The sequence below is a fragment of the Labrus mixtus genome, chromosome 22, assembly GCF_963584025.1.
Source record: "Labrus mixtus chromosome 22, fLabMix1.1, whole genome shotgun sequence".
Lineage (NCBI taxonomy): Eukaryota > Metazoa > Chordata > Actinopteri > Labriformes > Labridae > Labrus > Labrus mixtus.
This window is the reverse complement of record NC_083633.1, coordinates 16406030-16433953: the sequence shown is the minus strand read 5'-3', so window position 1 is coordinate 16433953 and position 27924 is coordinate 16406030. Positions and strand designations below refer to the sequence as shown.

General features: G+C 42.5%; 2 protein-coding genes across 11 annotated transcripts in view; both read left to right on the top strand.

Moving 5' to 3' along the window:
- ppp1r12a (protein phosphatase 1, regulatory subunit 12A) overlaps positions 1 to 17251 on the top strand; it is a 51409-nt gene extending 34158 nt beyond the window's left edge. For 2 of the 8 annotated variants that reach the window (XM_061030191.1, XM_061030190.1), the window contains exons 10-26: positions 93 to 317; positions 642 to 733; positions 984 to 1097; positions 2175 to 2327; positions 3278 to 3439; positions 3856 to 4011; positions 5240 to 5330; positions 5739 to 5918; positions 6026 to 6200; positions 6311 to 6432; positions 7396 to 7461; positions 8946 to 8962; positions 9097 to 9205; positions 9941 to 10045; positions 10150 to 10197; positions 11910 to 11960; positions 13604 to 13887. In XM_061030191.1, coding sequence (XP_060886174.1) covers positions 93 to 317; positions 642 to 733; positions 984 to 1097; positions 2175 to 2327; positions 3278 to 3439; positions 3856 to 4011; positions 5240 to 5330; positions 5739 to 5918; positions 6026 to 6200; positions 6311 to 6432; positions 7396 to 7461; positions 8946 to 8962; positions 9097 to 9205; positions 9941 to 10045; positions 10150 to 10197; positions 11910 to 11960; positions 13604 to 13741 — 2004 coding nt within the window. In that variant the 3' untranslated portion in view covers positions 13742 to 13887. Of the gene's footprint in view, positions 1 to 92; positions 318 to 641; positions 734 to 983; positions 1098 to 2174; positions 2328 to 3277; positions 3440 to 3855; positions 4012 to 5239; positions 5331 to 5738; positions 5919 to 6025; positions 6201 to 6310; positions 6433 to 7395; positions 7462 to 8945; positions 8963 to 9096; positions 9206 to 9940; positions 10046 to 10149; positions 10198 to 10382; positions 10417 to 11909; positions 11961 to 13603; positions 13888 to 15371 lie in introns of those variants that run through there. The other 6 variants (XM_061030193.1, XM_061030194.1, XM_061030192.1 and 3 more) reach the window with 6 other exon arrangements.
- A 5911-nt stretch (positions 17252 to 23162) lies between these two features.
- pawr (PRKC, apoptosis, WT1, regulator) overlaps positions 23163 to 27924 on the top strand; it is a 52551-nt gene continuing 47789 nt past the window's right edge. Inside the window, exons 1-2 of one of the 3 annotated variants that reach the window (XM_061029491.1) lie at positions 23163 to 23267; positions 23506 to 24256. In XM_061029491.1, the coding sequence (XP_060885474.1) occupies positions 23630 to 24256 (627 nt within the window). In that variant the 5' untranslated portion in view covers positions 23163 to 23267; positions 23506 to 23629. Of the gene's footprint in view, positions 23268 to 23298; positions 24257 to 27924 lie in introns of those variants that run through there. The other 2 variants (XM_061029488.1, XM_061029492.1) reach the window with 2 other exon arrangements.

Here is a 27924-nt window from a genome sequence, read left to right as displayed (position 1 = left end):
TTTACTCACCAGGACGACTAAAATCCTAATTAAATATATTCATAAAAAAAACAAAGATTGTGCGTTGACCTGCTGCCCTTCATCCCTCTCAGGCCACTCAGCCTGCTCCGAAAGTCTCCGCCAAAGTGGAGGACGACAGGAAGGACGAGTCCCCGTCATCATGGCGGCAGGGTTTGAGAAAGACGGGCAGCTACGGGGCGCTAGCGGAGATCACAGCCACCAAGGAGGCTCAGAGGGAGAAGGACACGACCGGGGTGATGCGCTCAGCCTCGAGCCCTCGCCTAACCTCCTCGCTGGACAATAAAGAGAAAGAGAAGGTCAGCTGTCACAACGTTTCATTGACTTTTTCAGTAATGCGTTTTCTACTCAGACTGCTCAGTCTCTAGAATGTCACACACATAATTAATCCTTAAATCAAACTTTATTCACCGTATACATTACAGCAAGGCTTCAGGAAAATTTATTTTTCCCCAAAAAATGTTGTGACTGATACAACATAGTGCATGGTTCTGTTTTCATTGCAAATAGAAGACAATACGCTGATAGAAAATCTCCATTTCTATTCCAAAAAATCTCACCAAAAAGCTTAAAGTGTAGGACATAAAACTGGTTTTGATTCTGGTTTGTCTCTTTGTCTACAGGAGAAGGATAAAGGGACCCGGCTCGCCTATGTGGCCCCCACCATCCCCAGGAGACTGGCCAGTACTTCGGACATCGACGAGAAGGAGAACAGGTAAGCCGAGCTCTTCTGTGTCAACATGTGTTTAGCATGAGCGGCACCTGCTGCCCACTGCTGTGTGTTGCTGGCTAAAGCCACAATGCTCTCTCTGCATGGCGTGTGTGGCACTCAGTCACTGCCTTTGGTTACGATGTGCAGAAGAATATTTGTTAGACTTAAAAAACAAAGAGAACATATTTAGCATATATATTTCAGTTTCTATTTGTGGAAGATCCGGGTACTATTTTAGCCTGTGGTTCCCCAGGGACTCTACTTCTCTGATACGTAGCGGCTCATACACCCGGCGGCGCTGGGACGACGACCTGAAGAACAGCGAAGGCAGCGCCTCCACCAACCGAACCCCCAGCTACCAACGCAGGTCAGCCTCTGCCGCGACACAATCCTCCAACCTTCTTCTTCTTCATCATCGTCATCATCAGATCTCTGTCCCCGTCTGATCTGATCATCCATTATGAAGTTGACTAGCTCGTAGACAGCATTGACAGTTGTATATCCATCATCTACTGTACATTCTGCTTGGGTTATGTCATCAGAGATATGTTGGTACATGCTTTGATGCACAGCAGCAGCTACTGAGAAAACCGTGCAGAAACGCCTCTCTCTCTATCACTGCCACAGAGTCTGTTGCATGACTGTACGTGTCCTGTCAGGTTGCTGTGCCAGTGAGTTTACGCTGCATTACTCAGATATTTTTACGAGTCTATATACCTGTCTGGGTACCAAATCAAAACACATTTTCAGGTGTGATCATGGCACAGAACCTCGATTTGGACTTAGGCTGCACGCATGTCACATGGGGAACATACTTGCTGGAAACCCTCTTTTTAGAATTAGTTTTTAAGTTAAGGCTTCTTTGGAACTTGGTTTGGAATTTAAAAACACAACCAAAAATCTGTGAAAAAAATTTGCTACATTTTATAGTCGTTTAAGCTCGGTACTTGGAAACACGTTCCCAATTTCGAATGAAATTCATATATATATTTTAAGGTTGCTTAAGCTCCTCTGGAATTTATTGGCAAAAGTAATCTCAGATTTCAAGTTGTTAGAGTCACTTGGGATCTTGTTTTTTATACTTCCAAGGTTTCCAACAAAATCTGTCAACAAGCAATTATTTACGTAATTGATTTATTGATATAATAAGAAAGCTACTGGAGAAATTGTAGATTTCTTGTTTTCCCAACAAAAAACCTTAACTCATGATAAGCCAAACCCAGGATAACTTTACAGATGTTGCTTTCAACATTCCCAGCTGACCCCATAAGACATGAATGCAGCGATAGTGTGCAAAGCTTTAGTCCTGAATATAAATGTTTCTTATTCTGTATCTGTGTGTTTTGTTTGTGTGTGTGTGTGTGTGTGTGTGTGCGTGTGTGCGTGCGTGTGTGCCACCACCGCTAACATGCCTCTCTCGCCCACCCGCCTGCCAACACACCAGCACGTCCCACACGCTAGCACTAGGGCGGAGCGGCAGCACGCGGGACGTGCCAGCCAAGTCTTCGTCCACCTCCAACTTGGACCCTAACACCTGTAATACTAAACCCTGGCAGCCACCCTCCTCCCACTACCAGTCTTACAGCATTTACCGCAGGTACACCAGCCTCACGGGGGGCACCGCCGTCTCTACACCCACCTGTCCTCTCTGACTGTGTGTCTCTGCGCTGCTGGAGTTCCTACCATGTGTTGTGTGTTCCTCTGGTTGCCTTTGATGTCAACATGATCACTCGAAGGGGTCAAAGCTGGTTCACTACAACTCTAATATGTTACTGAAGTAGAAATGTAAATCAAGTCTGCTGTGTTAGCGCTACACTGCAACCAGTCAGTTTGTTCAGCGTCATATCGACTGCAGCAGCAGTTAAACTGTTCTTTTTAATTCAACTGTTAATATAATATAGGCACTAATCTTACACAACATTAACAAAACCTTAACCCTTCCCTTGAATTTCTAAAACAAACAAACGTGAATCCATCATTACACAGAGATAGTGATTTACTTTAAATAACACTAATCACCACAGAATCATTTTCCTTTACTGATTTTTTACTAATAGTTCTAGTAAACATTTAGTCGTCGTTTTTGAAGAGGTGGAGAATTAACAAGCCCGTGCTGCAGCGCCACAGAGTGGTCGACGGTGGTCACTACTTCCCTACGCTCTTTTTGCACTTAGCTGAAAGCTATGAATAGACTGCAGTAATATTGTAATGTCAATTCAAGAAGCATTAGGGGGAAATAAAAGCTTGTTCCTACAAAGAAAAGTTGGAGAAAAAGAAAACTGATATTTATTCTCCACAAATGTCCAGAAAATCTTCAGTGTAACAGTTTGCTAAAAAAAAAAAAAAAAAAAAACCCATCACAGTGAAACACAAGTCCTACAATATATAGATCCTAACACAACTTTTCTGCTTCCAGATTGCTGGTTGCTTATTATCTCAGTGAATCCTCTCAGCTGAATAAGTGAATGCATTCGTCATCGTTGTTGTGGTCGTGTCGCTGTGTCCGGCCCCTTTGCTGTGTTTGATGTCCGACTCTTTGTCCTCCAGCGGCTCTTTCGGCAGACGACACGAGGATCTGAGTTCTTCGACCACCTCCTCCACGACCACCACCACCTCCTCATCTGTTACCTCGCCCACAGGCCACCGCGGCCTGCTCTCCAGCCTGGGCTCCTCCTCCACCCGCACTGGCTCCACCAGTCTCACCAGCAGGTACACCAACAACACTGCAGCTTGTATATAAATTACAATGTAAACTAGTTATGCTACTCAGTGGCTTCTGATAAAGCTGGCGTATTCTATTAAAAACTGGTGATATGCAATTATAAGTGATGTAATTTCCCCTGGTAGACGGTCTACTGTATATCTAGGTGGACATAGTTATCCTGATGTCACACACTTGTTTTTGAACCACCAATCTGAAGCCTCCAATTTGGCAATATGTGTTTGTTCATCTTGTTTGGTTTAAGCGCCAGATACAACCTTTTGGGACCAAAAGATAGAGCTTGAGATGAGCGAGTAGTTATCATATGCTATGATAGAAGCTAGTGATAGCAGGGTTAGCAGGGCGCTTCTGTAATTCGTGTATGTTTCTTTAAAAAAACAAAACATATCCGATGTGTAAACAGGTACTGGTCAGAGGAGAGTGCAGAAAGGGAAAAGGAGAAGGAGTCTGCTGCAGTCATCCCCACTATGAACACTGGCTCTACCACGACCACCACTTCCACCACTACCACCGCCATATCTACCACCACTGGCACCGGCACTGGGCCAGAGAGACGCAGGTGACAAAGCCACACACAGTTTTTACTCCACATTTCACCTACGCTTATCCTTATATATAAGTATGCTAATTAATGCCTTATCTGACGGAATTAATTTATTTTTTACTCCTTAATATTTTTTCTGCACTATTTTGGAGCAAATCGCACATCAGCACGTCTTTACTTAGTTAACATGGAGTTAACAGAAAGCTACTACACATTCTTTCTGTCAATGTCAGGGAACAAAAAAGAAACCCTTAAAAGTACAACATATGAAACAATATAATATAAAACGTGTAGAAATAGATGTAACAGGAGATTTGTACAGTTGTGCGGGAATTTGCAAGATGACTGTTTACTGCAAGTTTATTTATTTTTTTGCATTAAAACGAGAGCATTCACCTTCTTAGCTCCCATTAACAAGCAGTGATCCGGATGCATTTCCTCAGTTTGAGAAAAGGGTGTGTGTGTGTCCCGTCTTCATGTTTACAAACGGTGAAAGGAGACGGAAGAGTTTGTCACAGGTGGAGGTCAGAAGTGGAGAAAGTGAGTGTTTGTCACAGAAAGCACAAGTGTGTGAAAGTGGCTTTGAGTGTGTGTCTCCCTGAAATAAGCCTCCTGTCATGGTGGGAGTCGGCACCGTTTCACAGCCTGAACCCGCTTCATCGACTTTTCCCTTATAAGGACGGTGGGCAGAAGCTGCAGATTCTCCTCGAGGATAAAGCCCCCTTCTGCACTGAATGTGTTCATACGTCTCAGTGTGTCACACTGAGAGAAAAGTGCCAGAATAGCTCACTGTTTTGGTTCCCGAGCTGCGATGCCTCTTTGAGCCTGATACTGTTTTAGCGGGAGGTTAAACATCCTGTTTCAACACTTAAACTTAAAGATTGTTTTTAAAGCTTCATCCTTGGAAACACAAACATTTTCTAGGAATGTCCTGCCTCACATCGTCCTAATTACCTTGTACCCGAACGTTCATTTGGATGTAGATAGCTGCATATAAACACATTTATGCGTTTATATGCAGCTATGAGTTAACTGAAGTGTGCTAACATTAGCCTGCTAACACAACAATGCAGGACACAGGCAATTGCAGCTCGAGCTGATGACATTTTGTCCTCCCGCTCCCGCTGGACTCCTTCATGGGAATGCGTCTTTTATTATTTTTCTCCGTCCGGTTGATCCCATTCCGCCTCCTCACAGAATGATGGAGCTCTTTTGTGATCGTCTGTGTCGTTGTGCGTTTCAGATCATACCTGACGCCGGTGCGAGACGAGGAGTCCGAGTCCCAGAGGAAAGCCCGCTCCAGACAGGCTCGACAGTCGAGGAGGTCTACCCAGGTCAGATCACCACCTCTTCAATAATACATCACTTTACGGACTGTACTAAGATGTGAAACGACAGAAGAATCTACATTTAAACTAAATATGTACAAACAGTGACTTGTAGGCGACCCGGGTTTGCATTATGATTTTATAGACTGTTTGAATAAATGACGTCATCCCGGTAGAAACGGCAGGTTTTGTGTACACAGGCAGCACTTAATGTTAGACTTGTAAGCTTGTCAAATATTCTCTCTGTACCAGAGCGCTGTCTTATCCTGGATGAACCAAAGAGTTAGAGTTCAAATTAAACGACCCAGTTACACTTCTGATTTTTACTGCAGAGCTGAAAGATTTTATGAAATTGGAAGATTTTTGAAATGAAGATGATGAACTCAAAGTGATTATATTACTCTCTTCGTCCAGGGTGTGACTCTGACTGACCTGCAAGAGGCCGAGAAAATCGTACCCCGTCGTACCCCGAAGACCCGAGAGGAGGAGAAGGAGGAGAAAGAGAAGCAGGACAAGGAGAAGCAGCAGGAGGAGAAGAAGGAGACGGAGACAAAGGAGGACGATTACCGATCAAAGTACCGCAGCTATGAAGAGGTACATTCCTGCTCTCGGCGTCTGCGTTCACTTTTCCCCACAAACATGCCAGTGTGTCTAAAAAAAAAAAAAAAAAAAATGTCTTCCCACTTGTCTCTCCCTTCCAGCGCTATCGGCCCTCGTCCTCCTCCTCCACCTCCGCCATTTCCACGGTCAGCACTGCCTCCACCCCGTCCTACTCTAGCACCGCGTTGTCCTCCAGTTCCAGCTCCCTCAACAGGCCCAACAGTCTGACGGGGATCACCTCCTCCTACAGCCGTTCGTCCAGAGATACGGAAAAAGGTCAGTAATTTAAAAAAAAAAAAAAAGGTGTAAAAAGGATCTTTTTTCTGATGTGAAATATGATTATTTTAATACCTTTCTATTTTCCCCCTGTCCTTCTCGATGGTCAGAATTGGACAAAAAGGAGGAGGAGAAGGAGGGAGAGGACAAGTCTCAGCCTCGCTCCATACGGGATCGCAGGCGGCCCCGCGAGAAGAGACGCTCCACTGGAGTCTCCTTCTGGACCCAAGATGTAAGAGAATGAACACTTGTGATGTTTAACATGAAGCCTAATTCTCAGATTATAATCACAATACATTTACATTCATATAACTCATCTAAATCTTAGTGTGTTAAACTAGCAGTAGCTCTGTTAAGACAACTTCAAACCCCTGTGGCTTCTATCGTACAATCTGAATATCACAGAGGCATGACGTCATCCCTCCTCTGCCTGTACCGCCACAGAGGCGTCAAAGGGGCGAGGCAGGGCTGTGTGTGTGTGTATGTGGAGCTCCTGCTTTTTCTGAACATCTGGTGCTTCAGCAATTCTCCAACAAAATGTGAAATTCACAAAGTGGGACCCAAATTTTCAGCAGTTGCGTAATCAGTCTGACTGCACAAAGATGTAGCAACAGAGGAGCTTTGTTACGGCGAGATCTAATTCTAGTCCTTTTCAGAACACAATTCCACATCTCATCTCAACAGCTGTCCTGAAATCCCTAAAGCTCCTATTAAGGACCTTTCAAGTTGTTTTGATCGTAGCGCCCCCTGTGAAAATCTTAGTAGTTTTCTCCTCCTGCTGTCTTCACAGTAGATCGTATCTCACGCTGTGAGGCTGTTTCTGCAGCCTGATGTTGATTGTCTCTTCTAACACCAACCCTGCAGCAGCTATTTCAGGCACTAAAAGTCACTTCATAGAAATAATAAATCTTAATGCAAATTGTCATTAGTTTTAATTTCAGTCTGTTTAGTAAGCAGCCAGAAACTCTTGAGAGCCGCTTTGATCTTTGTGATTTCAATCAGAATGTAAAAGAGAACATTTTAACACAGCCACTCATCTAAATTCCTTTTTATATTTGATTAAAGATGACTCATTTAGGTCACTCCCCTCATGAGGTGCAGGAGTTTATGACACCTGTTCGACCCTCTTTGATCGTTGGGGGAATTGAAGCTGCAAGTCATGTTTAACCCTCCTGTCCCCTTTTTTTAAATCCAGGGTGATGAAAATGATCCGGACCAGCAGTCGGACTCGGAGGAGGGCAGCATCAAGGGAGACACCCAGGTGACCACACACACACACACACACACATACACACACACACACACACACACACACACACACACACACACACACACACACACACATACACACACGCAGACCGGGAAAAAGTAGATGAAACTGACTTTTAAGCAGGAGCCCTCCAGCCCAAATCCAGCCAGTCCTCCTGCATTTGATGTGACTTCAATTTGATTCCTGCCCTCCTGAGCGTGCTCTCGCCTCTTCTCCTCATGTCTCAGACCAAACATTTCCTGTAGCCTTTGATATTCAAACTTCTGCCCTGTCCAGCTTTGATTTTCTACCCCTCCCACTTATCTCCCCTTTGCACCCTCTGCAGCCTTCAAACTCTTCTTTCTCTTCTGCAACTCAGACATTCAAGTAAAGGATGAACCATTCCTTCTCCTCATTGAAACACAAGCATAGAACAACAACCATGCTTATAAATCCAGTGTTTGCACTGTGTATGAAAGACACAGCATTGGGAAGAAAGAGCACTGTTGTGAAAAAGGAATGGTGTTTGTCTTCTGCAGCACAACAGAGATCAAACAGTAGAATACAAAAAAACCTAAGAACAATCAACAGGAAGGACACACGGCTTCCAGCCATCATTGACAGTAGGACAGAATAGAGGGTGGAGCTGCGACACAGCACAGAGAAGGAAACGAGCAATCATCTCTGCACGGACATAGAAAAGCTGCTTTTTGTAGCGTGTCTTTCTATATGGAGTTACACTTGAATGTAAAGTGAAAAAGGAGTAATGCAGGTGTGGTAGAAAGTCTATACAGACTGTGAAAGCTTTCACATTACAAATATTGAACCTCGCCAGATTAAATAATGAGACAAGCAGACGGCCCGGTATGGCTCCTTTCCTGCATGTCCCCACTCTCTCCCTCCCTAACTTCTGACTCCGCCCACTGTCCTATCTCTACAATAACGGCCTACAAATCCCCAAAATAAACCTTTAAAATGCAGAATGGGACTGTAATTCTCTTGCTGTTTATCTGATCATGTATGTAGATCATTTTCCTCTCAGGCTTCAGGGCTTCTTAACTCATATAGTAGCATTGTTGTGTCCCCCGCCCTCAGGAAGCTGGCTGCAATTTCAAAATCGCTGGAAGCCAAAACCTCCCCAACCCGACCCGACCTCCTCCTCCTATCTGATTTTTCTCTTGCCCCGTTCTCAGGGAGTCTGACTGAGCACAGCAGGCCTCGAGGCGCTGTCTGACATGGCAGCTGTTTAGGAACAGGAGTGCATGTATTAGATGGTAGTGTGTGTGTGTGTGTGTGTGTGTGTGTGTGTGTGTGTAGGAGGCTGATTGCAAAGGTCAGGAGCTGATGCATACAGAGAGGCTGCAGAATCTGAGAGTGGAGGTTTCAAATGAACAACACGTCCTATTTCATCCTCCTGTTTAGTTTTTTGCAGCGAGAAGCTTATTGAAAATTCACAACTGGCATTAACGTTTTATTTTGTTCTTGCTTTCTTACAGAGTGACAGATTGTCCAGGTAAATTTTCACCCCCATTCATATATATATATATATATATATATATATTTTTTTTTTTTTTTTTGTATTATTCATTTTATGTCTTCTTCTCTTTGTTCCCTTAATTATAAGAGTCTGTTATTATCTCTTTACAGCACTTCATCCGTAGATCGTAATGATGCTCTTTTCAGTCGTGGCTACGGTGAGAGTCGGAGGACATATTCGAGCCGGCTGGATAGAGACGACACCACTGACTACAAGAAGGTATGAGAACACGTTATAATCCTGAATGTCACATTTTTCATGATTAGAAACAAAAGGTGTAACTTTTTTTTTTCGTACATGAAAGATATTTTTACTCCAAAATAAATTGTTCACATCCATTTTTTTTTAGTCAGCGCGTCTTTTTTAGCCGTCCACCTGTCAGGGGTTACATTTCATTCAGCTGATAAAACAGCCTTGCTGTCACACAGGTGTGCCTTCAGCCTGTCACAGTGACGCCTCCAATAAAATGTACAAAACACAACGCGTTGCCAAAGATGACATAGATTTAGATGGAGGCTGCAGGTGGCTCCCTTCCTGCAGGAGTAATGCCAGGAGAATGAGTAACAGAGCTGCAACAATAAATCAATCAACTATTAAATGAATCATCAGCTATTTGGATGATTGATTAATTAGACTGATTATTCAGAGAAAGTCAAACTGATTACAGCTTGTATCTTAACCCCTCTATGGTAGTGAGCTGATAGTTATCTTTACTTTGTGGACATTTGAGGGGTTCCTTTGACACTTTAGGGAACACTGATCTTGATTATTAGCAGTTTATTGAATGCCCGTCTACCTCAGGGATCAGTGCATGCACATCTTAACGTAGGCTCAGTTCTCTATTGCTTCGTCAATATTGTTTCTACAGGTTTTAATCGAAGTGTAGAAATGAGAATACCTTCTTGGTTGAATAAATTGACACTCGTTGACTTACCCTGTTGTCTCTCCCTGCAGCTCTACGAGCAGATCTTAGCTGAGAATGAGAAGTTGAAGGCTCAGTTACGTGACACAGACCTGGAGCTGGCAGACTTGAAGCTACAACTAGAGAAGGCCACACAGGTACACAAAAAAAATCCCAGCGCTCCAGACAATCAGCACTGGTCACATAGTGAGGACTCCTGATGAGCTTTACTTCTGTTTCTTTTTTTTCTTTTTCATCGCAGAGGCAGGAACGCTATGCTGACCGATCACAGCTTGAGATGGAGAAAAGGGTAAAGACACGACTACTTTATCAATCCAGCCCTTTTACATCACATACCTTTTACTTTAAAATGTTTAACTTGTATCTCTCTAAGATCTCAGACTGAATATAGAGCAGAAGTGCGTCTGTCATTCTTTAAAAACCCGTCCTGCTGTAAACATGCTGGTAACACTACCGATGGGTTTATGTCTAAAGGTAACAAGCAGGCCCCAATTTCATCTGGGTGGTGGTATGATCTAAACCTGAGTTCTTTTTTTTTTTTTTTTTTTTTAATCTTCTGCTGCTTCCTGTCATGTGTCACATGTGCCCTTGTAGCCCGGGGTCAAAGGGGAGGGTGGGGGCTTTCCTGCCTCCCTCCCTCCTCGCCACCCAGAACACACTGCCACCTTCTCTCTCTCTCACCTGTTTTTGACCCTCAGAGGGCAGCGTGTGGTCACCTTTTCTCAAGCTTATTGTGTGTGGAAAAAAAGAAAAAGTGTAATATAAATTATGCAGAAAGTAGAACAATTGTAGTCTTTACATTTGCTGTTGGAAGAACCCGTGCATGTGTGTGTGTTTGTGTGTGTGATTCGTCATGTTTTCACTCTTTGTTTTTTTTGTAATCTTGCTCTCTTCATCTGTGCAGCCATGAAACCATAACCTCCTTCTGTTATTACATCATTGATTCATCTTAAGCCCCATTCCAGACCATCCTCCATGTGTCATTTGTCTTCACAATCATCATAATTTACAAGAATGTCCTTTTTTTTCCACAAAAAAAAAAGACATTGAGTCCTCTGTTCATGATTCATTTCATAACCTTTCCATCCAACGCGACCTCTAAACGTCTTTCTCGACATCATTGTTTTAAAACCTCAATGATTGTCGAGGTTAAAATAAGCTGAATGATTGCATCATTCCTTTTTAATAGCCTCAGTTTTACACACATAGATAAAAGAGGGAGAGGGTGTAGCCACCGTGATGTAACCAGTTGGTTTATGGTTACATGTAACCATGCTTTTGACCCCACAGTTTATTTTGACATGCCAAAAATTACCCATATTTAGACTGAAGGGTGGAGCTGGAAAAGAGCAACGGCTAAAGCTAGCAAACAAAAGCAGGCTCTGAAGTTCTTATTGGACCGCTAGCAGAGAGCTTTACGACTCCACATTATTTAGTCTTTTCCCTTTCAAAGCCACAAGCTAGGGAGGTGCTGAACAAATTGTAATTGATTGATTGCCAATAGCAGCCAGTTTCAGAACAACACAAACAAACCATAGCTTCATGTTTGCTGACAGACTTCAGAATTCAAGATTTTCTTTAAAGGCAAAGAAAGTAAAAGTCCCTGAGTGAAGGAGGAGTTGTCTTTCTTCATGTCACCCAGGAAAAACTCAACTTAAAATGTTATTTCCCACAAAAAAAAACAACTATTTTGTTTTAGTTTTAGGTGAGAAAAAATATAGGTTTAAGGCTTCACATTTTTCGGAACTGGAGGTTACATCCACTCTTTTTTCTCAGTCTGTGTGTTTTCATCCCTACATGTATCAATCCAAACTGGCTGTTGCTTGCAGACCCCCCCCCCTCACAAGCATTTGTTCATGTGTGAGTGTGTGTGCTGTCACTTCACCCTCACCCATCTTCCACACCTCGTGCAGTGTGTGTAGTCCGCGTCAAGTTTATTTCTCTGCTGATTGTCTCCCAGTCCTCAATTAACCCTTGTTCCCCCCACCCCCCGCCCTGCAGGAAAGAAGAGCTCTAGAAAGGAAGATTTCTGAAATGGAGGAGGAACTTAAGGTAGCACAAAACACACACAAACACGCATAGTGCACTACCATGTCTGGTTCTGTAGATTTCCATTAATGGAGTCAGAATCCCAGCTAGTGTGGAGGTGGTACTTGTGAGCTCCGACAGAGTGCCAACAGCTGTCACTTCAGTCAGTGTCTATATTTATAAATCTGGGTCCATTTTTTGTGTTTAATAGAAGTCGTGATCTCCAATGTTATTGTGCTTCAAATCATTTATTTATATAGCCTCAATGGAAAAACATCTAAGTCACTTCAATACTTAATTGAGACGAGCAGCAAATACTCAGACAGCAGACTATTAAACCAAAATACTTGCTGTCTTTCTCAAGATCACAGTACTTGACTCCTTTAGTACGATGCTGTTTAATAATCTGACATTATGGACAAGAGAACTCCCTGTTTGTGTGAAAGTTTAAGTTTCCTTAAAATAGTATGATCCCTAAACCAGCTGAAGGAAAGTATAAAGCTGCCACAGTCAAAAGTGTTACTTGGTGTCGTACATATGAGCTTTAATATTCACATAAATGTGTTCATACATTTGTGGTTTTGTTGCCTAAAAAAGGAGGGAGTGTGTATCCTCCGCTTAGCTCATAAGGCTAAGCCGCTGTGGCTCAAACAAATAAAATATGGACGGCTCTTTTGAGTTCAGCATTAGTTTTCTTTTTCGGGTTATCAGTAAAAGCAATCTGCAGCCTCACCACTAGAGGCCGCTAAATCTTACACACCGGCTCTCTAAAGCAGGAAAAAAAAAAAAAAAAGACGATGAATCAGCTGGAGGATACAGTTACTCATGATATGATGACACCTGTAATTCTTGGCAGCTTTAGAGATTATTCGAGCTACTTCTGCAGCGCAGACGTCAGGGGAGCTCAACTGTGGCGGCAAAACAAGTAACAACCGGTCCTACTTTCCACCTGTGGGGCTGAATAAACTAACTCAGAGACACTCATAAATAGACACAGACATAAAATGTTGCACATTATGTTATCTAATGTTGCTCATATGTAAATATGGAGTCCTCAAACTGTGCACTCTTCGGATGTAATTTGATGATTGACACAGTTTGAAGTGTGCTCCATATGGGGCCTTACCTCCTTGTTGGACTTAATGATCTTATTCTGTTCAGAGCACATCTCAGGTCCGCTCTTGTAATCTCTGTTGACATATCGCTTAGGTGACGGCAATTTACACACTCCTTTCCTTTAAAATGTGAGAGGACAGATCGGGACAAAAATCTCTTAAATTCTATTAATGGAGTGTTGTTTTCATGACTATTTTTAGGTGCCAGAAAGCTGGCCGATCTTATCAGTGTCACTTTGTTTTCCCGTTCTATCTACGAGCATCACGCTGAGACAGAAAAAAAACAAAAAAGAAGCTCTTAATCATTCCTTCCAAAGTCTGTCCCCATTTTCTAACAGTCTTCCTTTTTCTGTTTCCCTTTTGTTTCCCTCTCTTCTGTTAATTTTCGCCGTCCTGTCTTTCATTAATCCTTCTTTTGACACACATTTCCTCCTCCTCCTCCTCCTCCTCCTTACATTCTTTCACCCTCCTCCCTCCCCTTTCTCCTTTTCTCTGTTCTCCTGTGTTGTGGTTCTTGTCCCCCCCCCCCCACCCCCCTCCCTCCCCCTGCAGAACCTCCCCCAGGTAAAGCAGGTTCAGGCCCTGCGGCAGGTCAAAGAGCGGCTGCAGGCTGAGAACCGGGCGCTGTCCCGCGTCTTGGCAAAGCTCACACAGTCCGCCTGCAGCCAGCTGCCCTCCGTCGACCTCTAAAGCCACGTCCGTTTGTCCACCACCATCTTCCCCCTCCTCCTCCTCTTCTTCTTCTCCTCCTTCTTCCTGTTCTTCTTCACCTTTCCCCTCCTCCAAACCTTCATCTTCTCATGCTCCATACGTGCTCTGCCCGCACCCATAGACAGGCAGGTTGCCCAGCCGCCCACTGGTTTTTGTAAACTCCCCTCTGCCTCCCCAGAGCTTTTGATTTTTCAGATTGGGGAGGGTGTCTTTTATTACAACAGGACACTCTCCTTTTACAGTACACATCTGGCAGGTGATATTTGCACCAATCAGCTTATATATATATATATATATTAAAAAAAAAACAATATATGATGGAATAATCACCAACAAAAAACTCATGTAGGTTTAATTTCAGACATTTCAAAATGTACCCGACTCCACACCAACACCTGCAGTACTGTACAGGAAAGTGTCCTCCTTGTAGTTCCTAGATGTGACGCTTCCTTCAGAAGGAGCTCAGTTGTTCAGTTTGGCTTGATCTGGCATCTTTGCATGAAGTGGCTTCATTATTTGGCATCAATTTCTTTTGGTCCAAATCTCCAGAGACTGAATCTTAAAAAAATGTTTTGTCCTTCCCCTTCTTTCGTTTCCTCCCCAAATTTGAATTTGACTGATGAGCAATCAGTCAACGAGGATAAAGTTCGGCTGCATGCACCTTCTGGTTTTTATGTGGAGGTGAAGCATTGTGCCCATCAGAACACGAGGATATGTGAACAGTGAATGGGAGTGTGTTTCTTTCAGGGGACTGAAGCCTTTTCTTGTGTTTTAACGGAGAATCTGCGAAAAAATGATTCTGACAAAAAGTTTCTGTTTACTTTGTTTAGTGAAGTTAAAAACATCAGTTAGTAATCATGATCTGGTTTCACACATGCACCCCCCCCCACCCCCCACACACACACACAAAGAAACATTTCTGACAATTTTCAGGGGTTTTGTGCATGTGTGAAAGCAGCTCTTGAGAGGGATTTAAGGCATCGTCATGTTGTAAATGATCTGCATTGTGTAACCTCTTCAGTATTTGAACAGGGAGGTCTTATTAGGGAATCTGGATTACCGATTGGCTAAGCGTGAACTTAGACACTGCTGTATCTGGGCAGGATTTATAAGAGCAGCCTTTAAAGTAAATATTTGTTTCCTTGGACCTTCCAGGCGCACACAGTATTCAACATCTGAAAACAAATATGCATTATCAAAAAAAAAAAAAGTGACTTTATTCTCTCTGCTGTGCATCTTTCTGTCTGCCAGAGAGCAGCCGGTTGGACTATGCATGGCTTTCTCAGGATCTTTGGCCTGTGGTGTGCCTGCTTTTTTTTTTTTTTTTTTTTTTTTATCTCTCTCTCACTCTCTCTTGGTTAAAGGATGTTTGTCTTTTTTTTTTTTTTTTTTTTTTAAATCGAACAAAACAAAACCTGAGAGATGCTGTGTGACTCCAAGATTTGCTTTACACAGGCTGCAATTAACACATTTGTCAAACCGGCCTGACTGGTTTAATGACAAACACGTCGATGTCCAGACTTGTCTAAGCCTCCTCTCTCTCTCTCTCTCTCTCTCTCTTCTCTCTCTCCTTCTCTCTCTCTCTCTCTCTTTGTTTCTCTCCTTTCAGATGCTCCCCGACTTGAAAGCCGACAACCAGAGACTAAAGGACGAGAACGGAGCGCTCATTCGAGTCATTAGCAAGCTTTCCAAGTAGAACACACCCCCTTTTACACCCCAAACCCCCCCTGTCTTCTGCACCCCCCCTAGTCCCCCCCCCCCATGGCAGTGACTAATGGATTGCACATTTAGATATTAATTGCAACAGACATCAGAGACAAGACTCCTTTTTTATTCTTTCTCTCCTTATTGCTCCTTATTTTTTCCCCTCCTCCACCGCTGCAGCATCCTTCCCTCCCTCCATCCCTCCATCCTCATCTATACTCCACTCGATTGAGTCCCGGTAGAACCACTGAGTTTACAGAGCTAAAAAAAAAAAGACAAAAAGGGGTCGTGTGATGAGCATGTAAAAGCATCGTCTGGGGCGGGAAAAAGCCTGAGAACTATTTAACCAATAAGCCTTAGTTGTACATAAAGAGAAACACACTGCATCGATCTCTTCTTCTCTCGGCTATCACTGAACGACAGATATTATCCGACACCTGATTTTATTTGTGCCACAGTCCCTCTTTTTTTTTTTTGTTCCTCGTGTGCTGTGCGGTTTCCTCCCTCCTTAAAGTGCCACTTCTCCTTTCATTTTTTGCCCCCTATATCCACTCCTTGTGGCCCCCTTTTTGATTTTGATTTTTCCCACACATACACACACACACACACACACACACACACACACACCCTCCTTCATTTTTTTTTTGTACCTCTGTGTGTCTTCCTCCAAGAGGGAAAAAAATATTTGAATTCTCGCTTTAGCGAAAAGAGGCGGACCTGGTGGAATTTAAGCTTTCACTGTATGTGCAATATGCATTTCTTTTCTCTCTCTTTTTTTTTTTTTTTTTAATGATGAGTCCATCACACATAGGATTTTTTTTTCACTCTTCCACCGCTTCCATCGCTCACCTTCCTCCTCTTTTTGTTTGTTTTGTTTTAAGTTTGTAGTGTAGTCAGTTTATACTCTGTATTTCTCACTTTTTGTTTTAGCAGGTACTGAGTGACGCTGTATATACCTGTATGTATTTGTTTGAGACCAGCACATGGCATGCGTTTATGGTTCCCGTCTGTTACTATTAAAAAGTATACAAATTCCAGAGGACAAAAAGGTGTGTTTTAATTCTTATTTGTTCTTTTTATAGTCTAAAAAAAAAAAAAAAACCATTGGACACAGAACAGTAGAGCCGCTCTCTTACACGGGGAGAGACGGCAGTGTTCAATGCTTTTCTTCTTCTTCTTCTTCTTCTTCTTCTTCTTCTTCTTCTTCTTTTTATTTTCCAGTTTAAAAATAAGTGTTCACATAATTGTGAGATTAAAAAGAAATAATCGCTTCACTACATTTCACTTTCATTGTATCCAATATCTTGGAAGAGTGCTATTAATTTTGTTTCAGTTTTTCTTTTTTTTTTTTTCTTTTTTAAAGCTGTAGTATTATAGCCCAGGTGTTGTCACTAAAAACATGAAACAGAATATCTTAGGTATCGCTAACCCAGTCCTTTTTACAAATGTCTACATGCACTGTCGATGCCATGTGAGGAGTCTTGATGTCAGGTTATAACGCAACTATCGCCACCGTCAAATATTTCATGCATCTGAAAACCATTTTATGCATTTCCGTGGCCTTTTAAGGATATTTTAGTATAAAGAAAAAGTTACTGCAGATGGACTGATGACCATCTTCTCTGGTTTAGACTTTTTTTTTTGTTTTTTTTGTTTTTCTTTATTATTATTATTTTTTTTCCCGTCATCTTGTAAAATAGGTGTGTGGCTTAATACATGCAAGCTGTGCTGTGACTACCAACCACTGAAGAGTTCATTAAAAATAAACTTGTACATTGTAAAGTTCCCACGTCTGATTATTTTTATTTATCCTTTTTTGATATAATTTCTCACTAATCTCCTTTTTGGTTTTCAGAAATTGGGGTTAAATGTTTTGCCCAAGGCTGCAGGAGTGGGGGATCGAACCCCCGGCCCACTGGTTGGGAGACGGCCGACTCGACCACTGAGCCACCGCCACTCAATTAGCTGCCATGGGATAGTTATCCTAAAAGAAATTGAAGGTTTATTTTTGGCCTTTTTAAGTGTTTATTTAGAAATAGGACAGGAAAGTCAGAGATCTGCTGCTACACTCAGTCAGACCAGTAGATGGTGCACACATTTGCAGGCAGTATTTCACTGTGATGGAATGAGGCTTTGTTAAAACTAGTGTGCAAACAATTCACCCTCTTTTGTTTGAATTTACCTTATCCCATAGTTACATGCAGATGTAACGGCACATACAGAAACACTAAGCTTATCTGCAGAAAAAAAAAACTAGACATGCAGGGGCAAGAGTCACCACTCCCATTAATCCTCATGAGCTTCACATTATAAAGTCAGAGCTCTTGACCTAAAGTCACTGTCTCTTCAATATTAACAGAGGTTACTGTGAGTTCAAATATGCATACTTTAATTCTATTCATCAAGGATTGTCCCAAGACATGTAAAACTAATGCAGTATGCTTAATTAATAAAACCCCAGCATATCCTTCTTCATGCACTGGTTTACAGAATGCAGAATTTTTAACCCCCAATCATCTGCACGCAGCAACCAATAAGCTTCTCAGATGTCTTTATTGATTTATATATCTATGGCTGCCATCAACATTCAAATGTATGCAATGAAAGAATACTTGAGGTCAAAGTTCAAGGTGGAATAACATGACAAAGAAGTGTGTGCATACTCAAAAAGTAAGTGAATTGAAACATTGAACACCTGTTTGATTTGAGATGCAGAAACTGTCTCATCGCAGCAAGTTTGCAGCTCTGCATCAAATACAAGTCGAGGACCGCTCTCCTCGTCTTCCTCCAGCATACAGGTGTATTCACACTGCTGGATGTGCAGCATGTGACTGTTCTTTTTTTTTTTTTTTTTTAATCCCAGAAAGCAGCAGATTTGAGGTTAATTTAGTGCAGTACGGGGTTAAAAACAACACGCTCACACAACTTAAAGTGAAAGAAAATGGGACTATTTCCACATCTTAATAAGAGCGATTTATAAGAGTGATTGCAGATTTGATCTTTTCTTTTGCAATATGTGTCGCTCATCGCTCACCAGTTGTGACTTGCTTTGTAAACCTGTGATGAAAGGCTCCAATATTTAGATTTCGGCTTTCAGGGATAAGCGCTGGTATCTGCAATAATTGCCCCGAGTCATGCAAAAGTGTTTGACTTCTCAATTTTCCATTGCCTCAGTGCGTGGTTAGGAAGTCTGGTTTGTGTCTGTGCTGTGATATGGACATGCTTCCTCAACCGTCCCCGAGCACAATGTCTTCATCAGAACGTGGACAAGAAAGAAAAAAAAAAAAAAAACACCTCCCCCAAACAGATTCCTGGACTCACAAAGTGACCGAGCACAATTATAGTAACGAATGGTTTGAATTAATTCTGCGTTTGTGTTTTGTTTGCTTGGCTCTAAGGCAGAGAGGGCAACATGAGGCGATTCATTTCTGTCACTTTACTGCTACATACCTCATTGTGTTCAGATGTTTAACCTGCAATTTCTTATTCCACACCTGTTCCAGATGATGAATGATCCTCGGCAGGTTTTCGTCTACACTTTTGGTTCATTCAGTTGGAGGACCTTCAGATTCATGTTTTGTGAGTTTTTCGACCTGGGAAGTCTTAAAGCTTGCATTTTCAGGAGCAGCCATGCTAGCCGCTCTCTCAGACTGTAGCGATGGTGTTGCTATTGCAAACTTTAGCATGATCTCATGTTCACAATGGCTAGTGAAGATGTGCGTATTGCCATGCGGCTCTCAAAATGTAAGCAGTAAAAACTTTTTCTCACTGTCTTTAAAGATCTGGATTGCTGGTCGCTGTCCTTGAATCCTGATTTGCTGCATGTGCTTCTCCAGGCTGGAAATCATCCATAAAAAAGGAATTAGATTTTGGCAACTGCTGTCACACGCACAGAGACACTCTAACTGCTCATTTTTATTTCCACCATGGCCTAATCTCCCTCTCTCATTTTTTAAAACCCAACCACACACACACACACACACACAGTCGACTTAGACACGGTGGATGAGCGACACCCTCCTCAGTCAGTCGGCGTTGGGTTAGTCGGGGACAAACAGCAGCAGGGGTTTCTCTGCGGTGACAAACGTCACGGTGAAGTGAGAGCTCGAGTCTGTCGCTGTCTGACGCTGAAACAAAGACAAACACTCTGAAGGAAACCAAGGATTTGTCGTGGATGCTTCTAGGAAAAAAAATAAATAAAAGGATGTAGAGGCATCTTTAACTTTCTGACTGCAGCTTTTAAATATCCTGTGCTGAAATGTGTCACACAAATACTTCAGAGTTCAGTCAAGGAGAGCACAAACAGACTAACTGATGTGTTAAAATGATAGGTTCATGTATCAAAGAGCAGGCTAATAGAAAAGTTATTAACAGTGGTGACATTTTAGGTCATATGGAAAACAAAGGGAAACGGCAAGTGCAAGTATATACTCCTATATATCTAATTAAATATCACAGTTCCCCCATAATAACAACATCGATGATTGAACAAAACAAATTAAGTATACAGGTAGATTTTGATAATTAACCGAGAGCAAAAATAAACAACAACAAAAGCGGACAATACAAATCTTTAAAAAGCTGTGTGTGCTATTTGTAGTAAGCCGCTTCTGTGGCACTTCTTCTAAAGAGCATTTCAAATGTCCTGCCTAAAAAATGACTTTTCTTCTCTTTATGAAAGAAAGTGAAGAGACTCCGTCATGTTCCACTTCTATACAAGTGATCACAATTTGAAAAAGGTTAAATCATCCTTTATACGACAAAGAAATCTTATCATGAAATGTACCTTTGTGTCAATCAAATGAGACTGACTTACATGCTTTTAACAGAATATATTTAACCTCTCTGTTAGTACTCCAGTCCTGTCTGCAGAGCTGCTGGCCTTCCTTCCATCTGTGGGAGAAACAGTGCTTCTATACTCGCTTACTCTTGGATAAACAATTTCATGGGGGAGTGGGCTCCTAATTTAGGCTCCTCGCTGCAAGATTACCCTCCTATAAAAGCCTTTGACTGGAACACAACTGTCAAATAAATGAAAATGTGTCAAAGCAAGAGCGGCTAATATAACAGCGTTATATTTAATGCGCATTTCAGGTTACTTGCTGTGCTTATTTAACATTTTTCCACTTTACTGCAAACGTGTTTTACAAAACGCATCTTAAAGCTTTCAGAGAGAGGATGGTCTGACTCTTGACATTTGAATAAAAATGGAAACTAAGCATGCTTCCTTTCAGAATCCATTACAGGAATGCTAAATGGGATTAAGTTTATGTCGGCATGGAGGAAAACAATCAGCGACAGCCCCTTTGTGCCCCCTCATTCCTCCTCAAGTGCAGACAGAAATATGCTAAATATGCAGCAGTGTGACCCGGGTGCGGAGATTTATTTTTAGTTCAGGTGAGGCCTCACTCTCTCCCTTTTGCTCCACCCGAGTTTTCTCATTATCTTGCAGCCGGGTCGGCACATCGCAGAGATAACGGCAGAATGTGGATGGCCGTCATTGTTTTTAAGCAAATAGGTCCATAAGCACGCACACACAGCCTCTTCTTCTGCGATATTTACACGGAGTGATAAACTTACCTGAAAGTCAGTGCACCCTTGGGAGGCTTTTACGCACACAAATCTAACCCCATAAGGCCTGTACCTTTCAGTGAAGTGAACTTATAGCGCTATTATCCTTTCACGGAATTATCCTTCTGACAGTTTAGCAGCTTTAAATCACCGCTCGGGGAGAAAGCTCCTGGTACAGCGAGGTAATGGCATACAGCACAAGGATGGAATATCACTGGAAGGCCGTGCAGAGTTATTACATGAGTGAGGACTTGCAGTTTGTTCGATTCAGTATATTCAATCTCTCTCAACTGGGATCATAACACAGGAGAGAGCTGCAGAGGGAGGCGTAATGGTGATGCTGATTATGTGACTGCTTTTAGAAACTGTTAAAGGTATTCTGTGGATGGTCGTCGTTGTTCCTTTTATTTGTTTTGATACATTTTTAAATAAAAATGGAGTTTCTTTTTGGACCCGTCCTCCACTATTTTTCACTCTCCGTCGTCACATCCGCTCACTTCCGGCACTCCCCCTCGGTTGGCCTGCTTGGTGTCCTGCCCACTGACCCACTGACCACGCACTGCCCTCCCATGTTGCTGACCTTGTAGCTTTACTCCCTTTACTAGCGAGGCGTGCTAATTTGCTGCCACTGGAAGAGACCTCACCCCACCCTCTCATACCACGTAGATAAAGGACGCCCTGTCCTTTATGAAATTAGAAAAAGAAAGAATTTTGATGCAAAATGTACCAAAATGTGGCTACCCTTTATGGAGCATGCTAGATCCCTCTGATTGGAAGCCGTGCCCTTTGACTGAGTGACCTCTGACACTTCTCCTCACCTACATCACACACTTCCTGGTTCTGAATTTTCATATTGCAGTTTGCAGTTTTCTGTTTCTGTGAATCAAAACATTTGATCAAAGTTAAAATAAGACAAAAGTGATGCAAAGTAAATCTTTTTACAGAAGAATTAACTGAAATTAAATTGTAACATTTTTGTTCTAATTTTTTTTCTATTGAACTTTGACTGTTTTATCCATTTCTTTTCATGGTAAGAGACTTTTTTATTGTCAAATTTGCAAAAAATACAAAATAACTTTTGCCTATGCATATGTATGTTAAATCTGAAGCACATTTGTAAAGGCCTGGATTAACTGAAACGACATTTAGGGTGTTTTTTTTGTTATCTAAAGGACACAGGGAAGTATGGAGGTGTGCAGGAGGTTTCACTGTTCTTTCTTTTCCCACCATAGCAAACAAAAGTAGAAATAAACCTGTCAATCATATCGTGCTGTCCTCAATCTCCCCTGTACCTGGAATGTGTTCATGAGCATGTGTGAGATGAGATGAAAAAGGAGTCTCTTCTCTGATCAGAGCTGGTTGGGTGAGTCATGCGGCGCCTAAGGGAGTCGGTCTGTGAGATTTGGGTGGGAGGCTTTAATCTTCAACAAAGTCTTCTGCAATATTTTGCACTCAGACGGTGTGCAATTATTTAAAGTTTAAATGATTAAAACTGGGTTACATTTTACACTTTAACATTTAAACAAGAAGGTATAATGAACACTATGTCAGTTGTGATAAGACCAACAGATCGCGTTAAATTCTCTGCAATCACTAGTAAACCTTGATATTTCAGCATTAAATTAGCAGTATCACTGATTGCACATCTCCCTATGTCAATACTGTTCATTTACAACTCTGTTTTTGCACATTTACATTTAATCTTTCATATTTAAGACTAGTAATGCTAAGTTAAATCCTGGTTGTATATATTCCCATTCTTATTTTTAGTGCTTATTTACTTTGTATTTAATATTATATTGTGTTTAGATTTGCTAATATTGTGTTTTTTGCTAATATTGTGTGTTTGGACAACCTGCTGCTGTAATTTCCCAGTTTGGGATCAATAAAGTAATTCTATTCTATTACTATTATATTAACACAAAACCGATAATCATAATAATAAATGATTAAATGTATTGTAAGGGTAACAGAAATACCGTGAAACTTTCTAAAAGTACCATAAACCGTCTTTAAGCGAACCTTAAAGGACTTTTACACAGCCTTCATTCAACAGCCGAGCTCTGTCTTTGCTTCGGCTCAGTTCGTTAGTTTCCGGATTCACCCGGTGTGCCAGAGGGCAGAGCACGAGCGCAGCGCCCGAGACAAGCGCCATTCATCAGAGCAGAGCACGGATACACCTGGTCACACCGAAGAGCGCACTTTGGTGACTTGAAACAGCGCCACACAGGTGAGTTTGCGCCTCAATTCAAACTTTTTACTCGTGTTTTGTCAACTTTAGAAGTCTTTATGCAACTTTTACGCGAGGACGAATCATTAGAGATACGCGGAAAGTTGCACCTCCAACGGTTATTGTTTACGTTGACACAAATGACGTAGAAACAAACTCCAGGTTTTGAGAAAGTGCCAGAAAATTGAAAGTTTGTTTCCGGCGTGGCTGACTTTATTGTCCTTCTACCTGTCAACAGCACCCCGGGTTAATCTCTTGAGGAATGCGGTGCCATTAGGACGACAGCTGAGAGCTAAAAGTTTTTGTATCAAATCAAACTTTAATAGAAAGTTTTAACACGTTTACGGACATATAAAGGGATAATGGCAACAGGCGGATTTAAGTCAAGTCCCACGACAGACTTTTTAGAGGAATGGAAGGCTAAACGGGAGAAAATGAGAGCCAAAATGCTGGGGGACATTGCCGCAGCGACTGGTGCTCCCTTGGGTGCTCCCTTGGGTGCTCCCGTGGGTGCCAGCAACACAAACAGCAGCAGCAGCAGCAGCAGTAGTGGCCGCCACGCTGCTCCACCACCGGGCAACGAGCTCACCAACAACCTGGAGCGAACCGCCTCCGCTGGAAACTTCCACCCGTCCTCCCCTCTGGTTCGGTCCTCCTCCGGCACGGCTCTAAAGAGACCCGAGGAGGAAACGCACCACCACCACCCCGCCGCCGCCACCGCCGCCGCCGCCGCCGCCCTCACCCCGGGGAGCAACCTGAAGAAGGCCCCTCCTCAGCAGATGGAGCCGGCTCAGTGCGTGTCCCCGGACTCCTCCAGCCCCATGGCGTGCAATGACAGTGACAAGGAGAGTCCATCACCCAGCAAGGTGAAGGAGAAGAACATCAGCGGCCCCAGTGCCAGGAAGGGGAAAGGGAAAGGGCAGATCGAGAAGAGGAAGATGAGGGAAAAAAGGAGATCAACAGGTGTTGTCAGCTTACCATCCAACGAGGTGAGTCAACCCAAGATGATGTTTTTTTGTGTGTGAATGTGTCACTTTAAGTGGTGTCTTCCCTCGCTGAGAGACCCACTTTCTCCTGGCTTACATCTCCACAGGGATTCCTGTAATTGTAGGACATCTCTGTTGTTCAGCAGGATAGAGGATTGTTTATGTTTCGCAGAAGGTGAAGTGCTTTCTGTCGTTTAAGAGAGAGAAATATAACTAAAAAGTGTCACTACAATTACAACATTCTTGAAAAACATCACTCTGTTGAATTAAGTTGATACATAAAGAGTCATGAGTATGAAAATAGTGTTTGAAAGTGGGATATTTATAATATAATAACATTATTTAATCACATTTTTTTTTTTAAATCTCAGAAAATTTGAATTGATTAAGGGATTTATTCCAAAAACAGAATGTCACAGCTTCTTCTAAAATGGTTACCTTGACTGGACAGACTGGAGAAGATACGATAATACAAGATCAACAAATTTAAGGACGTTTACAATTCAATTCAAAAAACTTTATTTGTCCCCGGGGGGCAATTCAAACATGTCCTGTCATCACCGACATGTGTACCTAATGTTAACATGTACATTTGTGATAGGCTTATATCAGCTTACAAGATTGGTGTCCTTGATTTAGAACAAAAAGAGTGCGCATACTCTTTTATACTTGTGCTCGCATATCTATTAATTACATATCTGGACATCCAAACACAGGTTCAGGGGTTATCTTTGGTGCAAGGTGACAAATAACTTCTGAGACTGGTTCTTAAGTTTGTGTTTGTTGCGTCCTTTTTTAGGGTTAGTATGTACTGCTGTTATTTGGCCCCTCTCTTTTATAACTTTATTCATGTCAGGTTTCTTCTGAACAACTTGTACAACATGCTGGAACATGTTCTCCCTTGAGCACACTTTCCCTCAGTGCTGTAGATTCATCAGTATTTCACATCTTAAAAAAAAAAAAAAAGAAAAAAGTGGGGGGCTGTTGTCCAGAAGTGTCCAAATTCCTCTCATACATGTGTCTGGTTTAATCGACCCTCCGTAGCGAGAGAAATGTAAGCAGCGCTCAGATGTGGGAAAGGAGGGTGAGAGAGAGAGAGAGAGGGAAAGAGAAAGAGAAAGGGGAGGGAGTGGTTGTCTGCTGCTGGTGGCTGCTGGGGTTGGAGCGCTCATTGTTATTGAATTAAAGTCGTGTCACACTTGCCTGTTCCTGGTTCAGACACATGCAGGAACTCTGATATGAGGCTGTGCCTAGACAACAAGCACTCTTTTTTTCCTTTTTTTCTAATCACACACTTTAAAATAAAACACTCAAAATGTACACATCTGAACGTAGAAAGTTTATTTATCAAGCTGATGGTGGTTTGATACATCATGACCACAATGCTTCCCATATTCCCATCTATCCCTCAAACTCGGTGCCCTCAGGGAAACACAACTTTGGAGTTTGACCAGCTCCTCGGTTGGCGCTCCACATCCTGTTATTAGGCGCTCAGCAGTGCCGAGCAAAGCCGTTTGAAAACTGGTCACATGCCAGGCTGTAATACCGGGCTTCAGCACTCTGGGCTGTGCCAGATACGTTAGATCGAGCCCATAGGCAGCTGATTATCGAGTAAAGTGAGCGAACAGACTATTACCGGGGAGGGAGGTGGGAGGCCATCTGATGAAGTGGTGAACTGATTTGTGTTTTGTGTGGCAGAGGGAAATAACTGGAAGCTTTGATCTCCACTGGAGTGCCCTGGCTTCAGTACGGTTTGTTGGAATTTCCCGGAGTCGGCTGCTTATCTGTGAGATAGCAAAATATGCCAGTAGTTGGAGTCCGCTGAATGTAGTGATGAAGATGTCCGATCACAAATACCATATGAGCAATAAATCCTGAACTGTAATTGCAATAAGGGAAGTCAAAGTCTGAGGGTGGTTACTAGGGATACAATGTTTAATAAGATCCTTAAATATTGGAATTCTGCTAAATATTGCTTTTGTTGAAGGTTTCATGATGGCAAACTTTCTGTGATATCTTCAAAGATCCTTTTTTTTTCAGAAGCAATGTTGACTCTGTTACAAGAAATATCATTAGTCATTATCGTAGAGAAGTTCCGGCTTAGGTGACCTTGACCTCTTGGGCCCCTGAGCCTATGGGAAGTATCGCTGTTCAGTCATCCATGTCAAGAAAAACACACTGATACAAGACTAGATTTAGCAACAGGTATGATTCATTACTTAAACAGTCTGTTGATTTTTAGGTGCTGGTAGATTAGTGGTTAGTGTGCGCGCCCCATATACAGAGGATATGGTTGGGACGGCCCGGGTTTGCAGAGTTAATATTTCATACTTTCTGCCCTATTGTCAAAGATGACTTCATTTTACGTCATGCATCGACACTGAAATCTGATGTTCAGCTGAGTGTGGCTATTAACCACCATGTTCCGGTTTTAAAATCTAGCTCTAATAACGGAAGCTTTTAGTCTCTCAGATTATTGAATTGCAGTTCTGCAAGTTCAGGGAAATCTGAAAATAAACACAAATTCCCTTTTCTCCCTCTGTTGCATATATTTGGGACCAACCAAACTATGCAAATGAAGACTCGCCTCACACAAACTCCCTTTTGTGATGTGAATATGAGGGGACAGATGTGATTAGAGATGCCTGGGATTGTGTCCCCGCTCGTTCTGCGGAGCATAATAGCCGCTGAACAGGATCTCAGAGAATCAGGGGGAACCCAATCTTCTGCCCGTTGACGCCATAATGGCTCGATAAAAGCCTCATACTTTACTAAAGAATGGACACTTCTGCACAGCATCATTCTGTATGACCTCCTGCGCCCTGGGAAGGTGTCTCCTTTCTGTCACCCTGCTTGCTGCCTTGAGAATTAGGGGGGGGGATTATTGTTGATACTGACCTTTGACCTTCTCACTACATGCTTATGCAACAGAGGAATGTGGAAACGAGTGTGACAGTGTGCGGAGGGAGGCTGAGCATCACTGTGCGTGAGCGTCTAGAAAATGTTTTGGGTTGTGATGTAAGCATGTTTCCCGTCGGACACGCTTCATGCAGTCTGATGGTGATTCATGTGCAGCATTTTATGACCGTTGTGAGTTATGAGGCTGTGGTCACCCCCTTTTTTTTTTTTACAGACAGCGTGAACTTTGTTTCATGTGGATTTTCTGAAGCTGCCCCAACAGAGGCTACTGCTGCCTGCGAGCGTGGAGCCTCACAGATATTTGTCTGCAGCGTCACTAAAGAGGTCAACAGGTTCAGCGTCCCATACAGTGCCGACTCGGCGCACTCAGGCCGTTAACACTCTGGTGATAGGAGGGCATGCCAGACAAGGGGGCTCCTTGTTTAGCCTGATCCTTGTCAGTCTAGCTGTTTCATATTTTAATGTCTTTATGGAAACATTTATACAACATACATTCTCTCACTCAACCCCACAATCCCACGGGCATGTCAGTGTTAAATAAGCCCAACTCTGTCAAACCCACGGCCTTTATATGTCAGGCCCTTTAAAGGTAGCTGACATTTGCGAAATGGATTTCACGCTAATGCTTTACATGTGCAGTCTGTAAAAGTACAGCCAGTAAAGCCATAGTCTCTCAATATAAATATGTTATACTGTAGATTTAATGAAAAGGCAGCTATTGGCTTGGACATTTTCAGAACATAGTCTGCTGT